Below are 14,084 nucleotides of genomic sequence, written 5' to 3' on the forward strand. Positions count from 1 at the left end.
TTTGGAAAACTTAGCAGTGGCCAAAAGCCTGAAAAAAGTCAGTATTCATTTCAATTCCATAGAAAGGCAATCCCAGAATGTTCAAACTACTGTACAATTGCACTGATTTCACATATTAGCAATGTAATTCTCAAAATCCTTCAAGCTAGGCTTCAGCAGTACGTGAACTGAAAACTCCAGATGTACAAGCTGTATTTAGAAAAGGCAGAGGAACCAGAGATCAAATTGCCAACATCCGCTGGATCATGGAAAAAGCAAGATAATTTTTTTTAAAGTGTGCTTCATTGACTATGCTAAATCCTTTGACTGTGTGGATCACAACAAGCTGTGGAAAATTCTTAAAGAGATGGGAATACCAGACCACCTTACCTGTCTCCTGAGAAGCTTGTATGCAGATCAAGAAACAACAGTTAGAACTGGACATGGAACAATGGACTGGTTCCAAATTGGGAAAGGAGTACACCAGCGCTGCATACTGTTACCCTGCTTATTTAATTTAAATGCAGAGTACATCATTTGAAGAAAACGAAATGCAGAAAGGCAAAAGGGCTGTCTGAGGAGGTCTTACAAACAGCTGAGAAAAGAACGGAAGCTAAAGGCAAAGGAGGAAAGGAAAGATACACCCATCTGAATGCAGAGTTCCAAAGAATAGCAAGGGGAGATAAGATAGTCTTATTCTTGCCTGGAGAATCCCATGGACGGAGGAGCCTGATAGGCTACAGTCCATGGGGTCGCAAAGAGTCGGACACGACTGAGCCCACCTGACCTCACCTCCTCAGTGATCAATGCAAAGAAACAGAGGATAACAATAGAATGGGAAAGGCTAAAGATCTCTTCAAGCAACTTAGAGATACCAAGGGAACATTTCATACAAAGATGGGCACAATAAAGGACAGAAATGGTATGGTCCACCAGAAGCAGAAAATATTAAGAGAAGGTAGCAAGAATATACAGAAGGACTATACAAAAAAGATCTTCACGATCCAGATAACCATGTTGGTGTGATCACTCACCTAGAGCCAGACATCCTAAGGTCCAAAGTCAAGTGGGCCTCAGGAAACACGACAAACTAGCTTAAGAACAAAGCTAGTGGAGATGATGGAATTCTAGCTGAGCTATTTCAAGTACTAAAAGATGATGCTGTTAAAGTGATGCATTCAGTTCAGTTCAGTCACTCAGACGTGTCCGACTCTTTGCGACCCCAGGAATCGCAGCACGCCAGGCCTCCCTGTCCATCACCAACTCCCGGAGTTCATTCAAACTCACGTCCATCGAGTCAGTGATGCCATCCAGCCATCTCATCCTCTGTTGTCCCCTTCTCCTCCTGCCCCCAATCCCTCCCAGCATCAAAGTCTTTTCCAATGAGTCAACTCTTTGCATGAGGTGGCCAAAGTACTGGAGTTTCAGCTTTAGCATCATTCCTTCCAAAGAAATCCCAGGGCTGATCTCCTTCAGAATGGATTGGTTGGATCTCCTTGCCGTCCAAGGGACTCTCAAGAGCCAGCAAATTTGGAAAACTCAGCAGTGGCCTTGGGACTGGAAAAGGTCAGTTTTCATTCCAATCCCAAAGAAAGGCAAGGCCAAAGAATGTTCAAACCACACAATTACACTCATCTCACATGCTAACAATGTTCAAAATTCTCCACACCAGGCTTCAACATTATGTGAACAGAGAACTTCCAGATGTTCAAACTGGATTTACAAAAGGCAGAGGAACCAGAGATCGTATTGCCAACATCCATTGAATCACAGGAAAAGCAAGAGAGTTCCAGAAAAATATCTACTTCTGCTTTATGACTATGCCAAAACCTTTGACTGTGTGGATCACAACAAACTATGGAAAATTCTTCAAGAGATGGGAACACCTGATCTGCCTCCTGAGAAATGTGTATGCAAGTAAAAAAGCAACAGTTACAACCAGACATGGAACAATGGACTGGTTCTAAATCAGGAAAGGAGCACGTCAAGGCTGTATATTGTCACCCTGCTTATTTAACTTATATGCAGAGTATATCATGCAAAATGCCAGGCTGGATAAAGCACAAGCTGGAATCAACACTGCCAGGAGAAATATCAACAACCTCAGATACGCAGATGATACCACTCTTATGGCAGAAAGTGAAGAAGAACTAAAGGGCCTCTTGATGACGGTGAAAAGGAGAGTGGAAAGCTGGCTTAAAATTCAACATTCAGAAAACTAAGATCATGGCCTCTGGTCCCATCACTTCATGGTAAACAGAGAGGGAAAAAATGGGAACAGTGTTAGTGTTTATTTTCTTGGGCTCCAAAATCACCATGGACTATGATTGCAGCCATGAAATTAAAAGACACTTGCTCCTTGGAAGAAAAGCTATGACAAACTTAGACAATGTATTAAAAAGCAGAGACAGCACTGTTCCAACAAGTCAACGCTATGGTTTTCCAGTAGTCATGTATGAATTTGAGAGCTGGACTATAAAGAAGGCAGAGTACTGAAGAAGTGATGCTTTCAAATTGTGGTGCTGGAGAACTCGATTCTTGAGAGTCCCTTGGACTGCAAGGAGATCAAATCAGTCAATCCTAAAGGAAATCAACCCTGAATATTCATTGGAGGAACTAATGCTGAAGCTGAAGCTCCAATACTTTGGCGAACTGATGTGAAGAGCTTCAATTCAGTTCAGTTCAGTCGCTCAGTCGGGTCCGACTCTTTGTGACCCCATGAACTGCAGCATGCCAGGCCTCCCTGTCCAACGCCAACTCCTGGAGCCTACCCAAACTCATGTCCATTGAGTTGGTGATGCCATCCAACCATCTCATCCTCTGTTGTCCCCTTCTTCTCCTGCCCTCAATCTTTCCCAGCATCAGGGTCTTTTCAAATGAGTCAGCTCTTCACATCAGGTGGCCAAAGTATTGGAGTTTCTTTCAGCTTCAACATCAGACCTTCCAATGAAGACCCAGGACTGATCTCATTTAGGATGGACTGCTTGGATCTCCATGCAGTCCAAAGGACTCTCAAGAGTCTTCTCCCAACACCACAGTTCAAAAGGAGGAGAAAGAAGTAAGGGAAATAAAAGTTTTGTAACCCTAGTCTAGAAGTCTAATGTTCAAGTCAGTTAATCGCCATCATCAAAAATGCCTCTGACTTAAGTGCCTAGTTCTTTTTTTCTGGAAGGAATGTTAATGTTAATTATTAAGTAATTTTAGCTTTTCAAAGTTAAAAGTTTTAATCTATTAGTCAGAGTAGTGGTGGCATAAAAACTGACCAAGAAAAAAGTTCGTATTAAGTGATTTCTTTTCTTTCCTTCTAATTGATAGACATATGTCTTACACTTAACAGATGTTTGGTTGTTTGTTGCTGTATAACAAGCCACCCCAAAAATTCATGATTTGAAACAATAATAATCAAATAGTAATTATTATTTTTGTCCACAGATCTGCAGTTTGGCAGGGTTCATCTCTGCTCCATATAGCACTAGCCAGGACAGCTTGACCAGAGGCTGAAGGATCTGCTTCCAACGGGCTCATTCAGCATGGCTGAGCCTAAGGACCAGGGGACTCAGGTCCTATGGGCAAAGGGAAAACAGCAGAACTCCTGTCCAAACCCTTGCTCTAACAGATGCCCAAACTCTTCATGGCTTCTAGCAACATAAGACTGTGTCCCAGGATGACTCCAGTCCCTATTAAAATGCCTGCCTGAGAAAGCTCAGTGCTGCCAGAATTTAAAGATTGTTCTTCTAACATCTGATGAAAAGCCCCAACTGTCCCTTTCCTACAGCATGTACTAAACAGGGCTTACAATTGTGACACCTTCCTCTGCCCTTCTTAGATGTACAGAAATCCCCTGGTATCTGCAGGGCATTGGTTCCAGGAGCCCTACAGATACAATATCTGCTGGCATTGAAGTCATATAAAACATCATGGTATTTCCATACAAGCTATGTACATCCTCTTGTAAACTTTAAATCATCTCTAGATCACTTACAATACCTGACACAATGTAAAGAAATTGAAAGTGTTAGTTCAGTTGTGTTGTGTCTGATTCTTTGCAAGTCCATGGACTGTAGCCTGCCAGCTTCCTCTGTTTATGGAATCTCCAGGCTAGAATACTGGAGTGGGTTGCCATTCCCTTTTTCAGGGGATCTTCCCCAACCCAGGGATCGAACCCAGATCTCCTGCATTGCAGGCAGATTCTTTACCATCTTAGCCACCAGGGAAGCCCCACTCAATATATGTGCTTTGCAATTAGTTTAAAATACAATGTAAATGCTGTGTAAATAGTTGCTAGGGTGTGTGGCAAACACAGGTTTTGTTTTTTGGAAATTTCTGGAAATATTTTAAATTTTATTTTTAATTTAAGGATAACTGCTTTACAGTATTGTGTTGGTCTCTGCCATACAAAATGAAATCAGCTCTGCTGCTTCTGCTGCTAAGTCACTTCAGTTGTGTCCGACTCTGTGCGACCCCATAGATGGCAGCTTACCAGGCCCCCCTGTCCCTGGGATTCTCCAGGCAAGAACATTGGAGTGGGTTGCCATTTCCTTCTCCAATCCATGAAAGGAAAAGTGAAAGTGAAGTCGCTCAGTCGTGTCTGACTCTTAGTGACCCCATGGACTGCAGCCCACCAGGCTCCTCCGTCCATGGGATTTTCCAGGCAAGAGTATTGGAGTAGGGTGCCATTGCCTTCTCCTGAATCAGCTCTAAGTATTCGTATATCTCCTCCCTCTTGAGCATCCCTCCCACCCTCTTCCTGGGAATTTTTTAAAAAAATGTTTTTTGATCCACAGTTGGCTGAATCCGCCAATGTACAACCTATGTTTACCGAGGGCTGACTGTATCATCTACAAATCAAGAGTGTCTTTCTCAGAGACCCGAAAGCCATTCCTTTGAAATGTAATCCTCAGGAAGGATAGAGTCTCTGTTCCCAGTGTTTGTGAGACGATACAATTCTACCTTCAACAAATTGACAGCTAGCAGGCCCAGCTGCCCTAATTATATTTATACTCATTAACCCTCTTAACAGTTTTGGTTGAGCTCTTCTCTCTTCCCCCACCTCTACTATTTCATTTTCTCTTTAAACCCCTAGTCCTCTCCACACAAACCATGACTGAGCCTGGCTCTTTCCCCTACTGTCAGGAGTGATGGAATAAAATGTTTTCATCGTTTTCACTGATGTCTATGGCTTTAATCTATCTTTGATAATAGGCTACCCTAAGTGACCTGGGCTTCCTTGCAGTAAGGTGGCTGTGTTCAAAGGGTCAAATGAAGAGAGAGAAAAGTGACCTCATAGCAAAACAGCAGTGCCCTGGGCTCCTGGAGCAGGAAAACGTTTTATACTATCAGTTCAGTTCATTCGTTCAGCCATGTCTGACTCTTTGTGACCCCATGGACTGCAGCACACCAGGCCTCCCTGTCCACCACCAACTCCTGGAGCTTACTCAAACTCATGTCCATTGAGTCAGTGATGCCATCCAACCATCTCATCCTCTGTTGTCCCCTTCTTCTCCTGCCTTCAATCTGTCCCAGTATCAGGATCTTTTCCAATGAGTCAGCCCTTCTCATCAGATAGCCGAAGTATGGGAACTTCATCTTCAACATCAGTCCTTCCAATGAAAATTCATGGTTGATTTTTTTTTACGATTGACTGGTTTGATCTCCTTGCAGTCCAATAGACTCTCAAGAGTCTTCTCCAACACCACAGTTCAAAAGCGTCAATTCTTCGGCGCTCAGCTTTCTTTACGGTCCAGCTCTCAAATCCATACATGACTACTGGAAATAGCTTTGACTAGATGGACTTTTGTTGCAAAATAATACTCCTACTTAATAATACTATACTCCTTTATAAACCAAAGAGGATTGGAAATAAAGTGACTCATATAGATTTGAAAAGAGAAAGCAAAGAAAAATGAAGTTTTGAGAACAGAACAAATATGTCACTTAGGGGTAAATGTAAATTCACCCTATGGGGGAAAAATTAATCACTCCTTTAAAAAAATCAATTAATTATTTGAAAGTCTCACATAAAATTAAAACACAGAAAAGGAGAATTCCCTGGCGGTCCACTGGTTAGGACTCTGCTTCCATTGAAAGTGACGCTGGTTGAATCCCTGACGGGGGAAATAAGATATCACAAACCACTGCAGCTCGGACAAAAAATAAATATAGGAAAGAACTAGAATTTCTAAGAGTGATGCCAAAATTTGAATTTAGGCAGACAGGCCCTTTCTATTACCTTGGTTTTTCAGATTAGGACACGCAGGTGATAAGTATTATTTCTGAGGACACTTTGAACATTAAACCTTCACGTGTCAACGTTTCTTAGATACTTTCTCTTCAGTACAATCCTGCTGAATGGGTCTCCCGATGAAGAGGTACTTGAAATGCAGAGAAGCCGGTTTTACCTCAGGCCAAGGGAGAGGACGCGAGATGACTTTTTTAAAATATGATTTTTGATCCCCGTGGGTCTCCGGCCTGGACTACATCTCCCACCAGGCCGTGCTCCGAACTACGGGTGCCGGCTTGAGGTCCAGCGCCGTTGGCGGCGGCGCAGTCGCCGAGAGGGCGGCCGACCGGCGGGCGCTTCGCGGTTTGAATGGCTGCGGGCCCGGGCCCTCGGCTCACCTGAGGACCTGCCGCACAGGTGTACGCTATGCCGTCGGGAGGCGACCAGTCGCCGCCGCCCCCGCCTCCCCCTCCGGCGGCGGCGGCCTCAGATGAGGAGGAGGAGGACGATGGCGAGGCGGAGGACGCCGCTCAGCCGGCCCGGTCGCTGGCCCCTCAGACCCAGCAGCGGTTTGACGAGCTGTGCAGCCGCCTGAACATGGACGAGGCGGCGCGGGCCGAGGCCTGGGAGAGCTACCGGAGCATGAGCGAGAGCTACACGCTGGAGGTGCGCCGGGGAAAGGAGACCAGCGGTGTTCGGGGCCTAGTGGTCCCGCCCCGTCGCGGGGGATGGGGGCCCTTCTCTCTCCGGCTCGGGAGCCCCGCGGGGGAGCTCCCCAGGTCAGCCCCCCAGGTCAGCCCCCCAGGTCAGCCCCGGCTCTCCCGGTCCCCAGCCTGGAGCGGGAAGGGAGTCCTTTCTGCCCACTTTCGTCCTGGAAACCTGGCTTTTGAAAAGCCCTTAGCGGTCCTAAAAGTGAACTCTGTCTCGGTGCTCTTCCCTCTCCGGTTCCGAAGGGGGAACAGCCTTTGCCCTGAATTAGCACCTCGAGGCTGAGGTCGTGCTGGGGTCTGATTACAAAAATACAGCCATCTGGTTGGCAGACTGAACAGGTGCAGTTGTCAGGACCGTACTCAAAAGGGATAGGGGTGTGGGGCTTGCCTGAGCTAGCACTGAAATTAACCCGATTTTAGCGTCTGCGTTTCCAGGCTTCTCCTCAAGTTCTTTGCAAGCTGTACCTAATTGCCTTTGTCCAGGCATTGCCATTTGAGCAAATGCATTACGTTTCGGGCTGTGTTTGTGTATTTGTAAACAAAGACGAATCTTCCCGTGAGCGGATGAACGGGCTTTCTGCCTACCTGGATATAGACTCATATCTGTCTCTAGGAAATCAGGACTGCGGCGATCTTGAGGACCTATTGGTCACCCCAGACACTGCACAAGATTCTTAAGAGTCGCTGTCATCTAGGCATGTTTTGTCCCTTTCTTCGGACGGGGCTTGCAATTAAGAAAAATGGCCATTCTAGCCAGTGAGGTTCAACTCTGTAGGCACCTCCCCTTTACGGGCCAATGGGAAGTGACACGGAAGTGTGTATCGTTTATCCGCGGTCTGACTGCCCCATGGGAGTGATATTTAAACTGCGAGCCGTATGATTTTCTTAAGTTGTTTAATAGTTTGTGGAAAGAGTAGGGCAAATAGGCTCAGAATGGGAAGGCAAACAGAGGTGTTTTAACTGTGATACGGTGTTTTTGCCTGTGTGGCACTCACTAAGTTTATTCCTATTATTACTTATTCTTGCATTAATATAATTTTAATTTAGTTACATCTAGAGTGGGGGAGGGTAGCTAGAAATGTACTGGCTTTAGAACCTGACAGGCCTTGGTGACTTCGGGCAATTTACTTAACCACTCCAAACTCAGTTTTGTGATATGTCAACTTGAGGTATGTGTACCTACTTTACACAGCTGTTCTGAAGGTTAAGTAAGGTAATGTGGAATTTCTGGAGCGTAAAACATTCATGGATAGTGCTTTAGAATTTACAAAGCTCTTTCACGTGCTTAGGTGATATGACTGAATAGGTCAAGTCAGGTCAGTTCAGTTCAGTCGCTCAGTTGTGTCCGACTCTTTGTGACCCCATGAATCGCAGCACACCAGGCCTCCCTGTCCATCACCAACTCTGGAGTTCACTCATGTTATTGTTTATTTCCTAGTGGTTCCTGTGACAAAAGAGAAGGACTATTTTTGGTGATGGGCATAAGTGCCTCCAAATAAGCTCTTATTTTACCCTCAGGGTAACCTTGTAAATTAAATAGAAAAAGCATAATTATACACTTTTTATGTTTAACTCACAGTGGTTAAGTCATATGAGCCCGGGGTTATATAAACAAGTGACAAATAATAGATGGTTCAGTTCATTTCAGTCGCTCAGTCGTGTCCGACTCTTTGCGACCCCATGAATCGCAGCACGCCAGGCTTCCCTGTCCGTCACCAACTCCTGGAGTTCACTCAGACTCACGTCCATCAAGTCAGTGATGCCATCCAGCCATCTCATCCTCTGTTGTCCCCTTCCCCTCCGGCCCCCAATCCCTCCCAGCATCAGAGTCTTTTTCCAATGAGTCAACTCTTTGCATGAGGTGGCCAAAGTACTGGAGTTTCAGCTTTAGCATCATTCCTTCCAAAGAACACCCAGGACTGATCTCCTTTAGAATGGACTGGTTGGATCTCCTTGCAGTCCAAGGGACTCTCAAGAGTCTTCTCCAACACCACAGTTCAAAAGCATCAATTCTTTGGCGCTCAGCCTTCTTCACAGTCCAACTCTCACATCCATACATGACCACTGGAAAAACCATAGCCTTGACTAGACGGACCTTTGTTGGCAAAGTAATGTCTCTGCTTTTCATTATGCTATAGGTTGGTCATAACTTTCCTTCCAAGGAGTAAGCGTCTTTTAACTTCATGGCTGCAATCACCATCTGCAGTGATTTTGGAGCCCCCAAAATAAAGTCTGCCACTGTTTCCACTGTTCCCATCTATCTCCCATGAAGTGATTGGGACCAGATGCCATGATCTTCGTTTTCTGAATGTTGAGCTTTAAGTCAACTTTTTCACTCTCCTCTTTCACTTTCATCAGAGGCTTTTTAGTTCCTCTTCACTTTCTGCCATAAGGGTGGTGTCATCTGCATATGTGAGGTTATTGATATTTCTCCCAGCAATCTTGATTCCAGCTTGTGTTTCTTCCAGGCCAGCGTTTCTCATGATGTACTCTGCATATAAGTTAAATAAGCAGGGTGACAATATACAGCCTTGACGTACTCCTTTTCCTATTTGGAACCAGTCTGGTGTTCCATGTCCAGTTCTAACAGTTGCTTCCTGACCTGCATATAGGTTTCTCAAGAGGCAGGTCAAGTGGTCTGGTATTCCCATCTCTTTCAGAATTTTGTGATCCACACAGTCAAAGGCTTTGGCATAGTCAATAAAACAGAAATAGATGTTTTTCTGGAACTATCTTGCTTTTTCCGTGATCCAGCAGATGTTGGCAATTAGATCTCTGGTTGCTCTGCCTTTTCTAAAACTAGCCTGAATATCTGGCAGTTCATGGTTCACATATTGCTGAAGCCTGGCTTGGAGAATTTTGAGCATTGCTTTACTAGTGTGTGAGATGAGTGCAATTGTGTGGTAGTTTGAGCATTCTTTTGCATTGCCTTTCTTTGGGATTGGAATAAAAACTGACCTTTTCCAGTCCTGTGGCCACTGCGGAGTTTTCCAAATTTGCTGGCATGTTGAATGCAGCACTTTCACAGCATCATCTTTTAGGATCTGAAATAGCTCAACTGGAATTCCATCACCTCCACTAGCTTTATTCGTAGTGATGCTTTCTAAGGCCCACTTGACTTCACATTCCAGCATGTCTGGCTCCAGGTGAGTGATAACACCATTGTGAATATCTGGGTCGTGAAGATCTTTTTTGTACAGTTCTTCCGTTTATTCTTGCCACCTCTTCTTAATATCTTCTGCTTCTGTTAGGTCCATACCATTTCTGTCCTTTATGGAGCCCATCTTTGCATGGTTAGTTATTTTTTAAAATGTGTATGATTGCTCAATTTTTTAAAAAAGACTTTGATCTCAGATTCTTAGTTTACCCAATAAGTTAATCAGTATTTATTTCTTTTCCAAATACTTGTTGATCACCTGTTCTTTGCCAGACACTCTTATCCAGGTGCTGGGCATAGAACAGTGCACAAAATATCAAAATCCCTGCCCTTGTGGAACTAGTAGTTAGACATGCTGTCAGATCATGTGGGGTATCAGTCTCATGGAAGTGTACAGTGGAAAATAAAATTCATTTGATATTTAATATATAATACTGGCTATAGACTTTTATCTTTTGATTTATTATATTTCTGTCCTTGTTGGGACTTTTAAGGTGTATGTTCTGAGAGAGAGAACCACGTGGAATCCCTGTTGCCTTTCATGATCTTGAAAGTTGCATCACTCTCATCTGTGCTGTTGGTAGAGCCAGATCAAAGTGAAAGAACAAACTCATACTTCTCCTTGGAAGAATGTGTCATAAAAGCATTTGGGACAGGAACATCATTGAAAATGCAGTTTCCCACAATCATTTTTCAACTGAAATATGTATAGTTCATTAGCTCAAACTCAATTTTCTTTCTTTTTTTTTAACAGGGAAATGATCTTCATTGGTTAGCATGTGCCTTATATGTGGCCTGCAGAAAATCTGTGCCAACTGTAAGCAAAGGGACAGTTGAAGGAAACTATGTATCTTTAACTCGAATCCTGAGATGTTCAGAGCAGAGGTAACTATGTTAGAGTTGTTAAAGTGCGGCTAATAAAAAAACATAGTGACAGTAGAAATTATCTTTTTCACTTTCTGAGCTTTTGTGCCTGTGGAATGCTAAATTTAGAAGTTAGGTCATGGTTTTCCTTTGCCACATCTAAGTTAGTACCCGTTATATTTTATTTCTTTGGAGAAAAATATTTAAATTTTAATGTATTTAACACTTAAATGAGGAGTTTACTATTAAAGGTTATGATTTATTGTAATTATTGGGAGAATTCTAAGTAAAGATACTCTAAACTGAAAAGGTAAATATTTTATGGTATTAAACCTGCAACTACATGCACAGGACTGGTATCTTCTATAAGTAATGTGTAAATACTCAGTTTCCTGTTTGGGGGATAAGTAATACTATTACAAAATCCGTTAAAGAGAAGGCCAAAGAATATTTTAAGGAGGAGGAAGACATTGCTTTTTCTATCTGTTGTGTAATTGAATTGACTATGTTTCATTATTTGAGTACTTTGGGTTAATTTTCTCATGGCATATTAAAGACTGGTGGGAAAAGGATGTTTGGCATTTTGGAGGAAATACCACTGTCAAAACTTAATGGACCTAGTGGTTTAAAAAAAATCACTTACTTTAAAATAATTAACAAGAACTGTAATCTTTTAGCTGTAGTCTATTTATTAATTCTGAATTTCACCCAGAGTTATATTTAGGCCTAAGAACAAGAGGCAATTGATAAAGAATTGAATACCTCGGCTATAAACCTTAAAAAAGGTGTGAAGTATAATCATTGCAAAGAAACAAAGTGGAGACAGAGTAATCTAGTTAAACGACAGACAAGGAACTTTAGAAGCAAAGGTCAAATTATGGAATAATGAATATATACTTTACTAGACAATGGCACCCCACTCCAGTACTCTTGCCCGGAAAATCCCATGGACGGAGGAGCCTGGTAGGCTGCAGTCCATGAGGTCGCTAAGAGTAGGACACGACTGAGCGACTTCAATTTTACTTTTCACTTTCATGCATTGGAGAAGGAAATGGCAACCCACTCCAGTGTTCTTGCCTGGAGAATCCCAGGGATGGGGGAGCCTGGTGGGCTGCCGTCTATGGGATTGCAGAGTTGGACACGACTGAAGTGACTTAGCAGCAGCAGACTCAGTTCAGTTCAGTCACTGAGTCATGTCTGACTCTTTGTGACCCATGAATTGCAGCATGCCAGGCCTCCCTGTCCATCACCAACTCCCGTAGTTCACTCAAACTCACATCCATCGAGTCAGTGATGCCATCCAGCCATCTCATCCTCTGTCATCCCCTTCTCCTCCTGTCCCCAATCCCTCCCAGCATCAGAGTCTTTTCCAGTGAGTCAACTCTTCACATGAGGTGGCCAAGGTACTGGAGTTAAAGCTTTAGCATCATTCCTTCCAAAGAACACCCAGGGCTGATCTCCTTCAGAATGGACTGGTTGGATCTCCTTGCAGTCCAAGGGACTCTCAAGAGTCTTGTCCAACACCACAGTTCAAAAGCATCAATTCTTCGGCGCTCAGCTTTCTTCACAGTCCAATTCTCACATCCATACATGACCAGTGGAAAAACCATAGCCTTGACTAGACGGACCTTAGTTGGCAAAGTAATGTTTCTGCTTTTCAATATGCTATCTGGATTGGTCATAACTTTCCTTCCAAGGAGTAAGCGTCTTTAAATTTCATGGCTGCAGTCACCATCTGCAGTGATTTTAGAGCCCCCAAAAATAAAGTCTGACACTGTTTCCACTGTTTCCCCTAACCTTTAACACAAGTCATTTCTCAGTTTTATTTCCATTTCAAAAACTCAGTTTTTAACTTCTTAACCTATGGGTACAGGTTATTTACTTTTCTGCCATAATGGACTAAGTGAATTAAAAGCAAAGAGCAGTTTGGGAGAAGATATTTACAATGTAATGTAACAACGGTCAATATCCAGAATTAAATAAAGAACCACTAACAAAAAAGCCTCTTGATGAAAGTGAAAGTGGAGAGTGAAAAAGTTAACTTAAAGCTCAACAATCAGAAAACAAAGATCATGGCATCTGGTCCCAGCACTTCATGGCAAATAGATGGGGAAACAGTGCAAACAGTGGCAGACTGTTTTTTTGGGCTCCAAAATCACGGTAGATGGTGATTGCAGCCATGAAATTAAAAGACGCTTACTCCTTGGAAGGAAAGTTATGACCAACCTAGATAGCATATTGAAAAGCAAAGACGTTACTTTGCCAACAAAGGTCCGTCTGGTCAAGGCTATGGTTTTTCCACTGGTCATGTATGGATGTGAGAATTGGACTGTGAAGAAAGCTGAGCGCCGAAGAATTGATGCTTTTGAACTGTGGTGTTGGAGAAGACTCTTGAGAGTCCCTTGGACTGCAAGGAGATCCAACCAGTCCATTCTGAAGGAGACCAGCCCTGGGATTTCTTTGGAAGGACTGATGCTAAAGCTGAAACTCCAGTACCTTGGCCACCTTATGCGAAGAGTTTACTCACTGGAAAAGATTCTGATGCTGGGAGGGATTGGGGACAGGAGGAGAAGGGGACGACAGAGGATGAGATGGCTGGATGGCATCACCGACTCAATGGATGTGAGTTTGAGTGAACTCTGGGAGTTGGTGATGGATAGGGAGGCCTAGCGTGCTGCGATTCCTGGGGTCGCAAAGAGTCAGACACGACTGAGCGACTGAACTGAGCTGAACACTAGTTAATAATTGACAAATAGCTACTAAAAAATGGGAAAAGTATATGATTTCACAAAAGTCTAAACTCAAGTAGCTAATAGATGTAACAAATATATTCAATCTCACTAGTAATCAAAGAAGCTCAAAGTAAAAATTAGATATTATTTCATTCTCATCAGATTGGGGAAATTTAAAGTCTCATAATACCATTATTTGGGCTTCCCACGTGGCACTAGGGGTAAAGTACCTGCCTGCCAATGCAGGAGAGGTAAGAGACGTGGGTTTGATCCCTGGGTCAGGAAGATCCCCTGGGGAAGGGCATGGCAACCCACTCCAGTATTCTTGCCTGGAGAATCTCATGGACAGAGGAGCCTGATGGGCTATAGTCCACAGGGTCACACAGAGTCAAACACAGTCGACTGGAGCAACTTAGCATGCA

The 14,084-nt window shown here is 43.5% G+C and overlaps 1 protein-coding gene across 1 annotated transcript in view; it reads left to right on the forward strand.

The window, feature by feature from the left end:
* Positions 6,471-14,084, forward strand: part of RBL2 (RB transcriptional corepressor like 2) — a 46,446-nt gene continuing 38,832 nt past the window's right edge. Inside the window, exons 1-2 of the mRNA XM_018061988.1 lie at positions 6,471-6,865; positions 10,821-10,951. Of these exons, the coding sequence (XP_017917477.1) occupies positions 6,626-6,865; positions 10,821-10,951 (371 nt within the window). The 5' untranslated portion in view covers positions 6,471-6,625. The remainder of the gene's footprint in view (positions 6,866-10,820; positions 10,952-14,084) is intronic.

The sequence above is a fragment of the Capra hircus genome, chromosome 18, assembly GCF_001704415.2.
Source record: "Capra hircus breed San Clemente chromosome 18, ASM170441v1, whole genome shotgun sequence".
Taxonomy (NCBI): Eukaryota; Metazoa; Chordata; class Mammalia; order Artiodactyla; family Bovidae; genus Capra; species Capra hircus.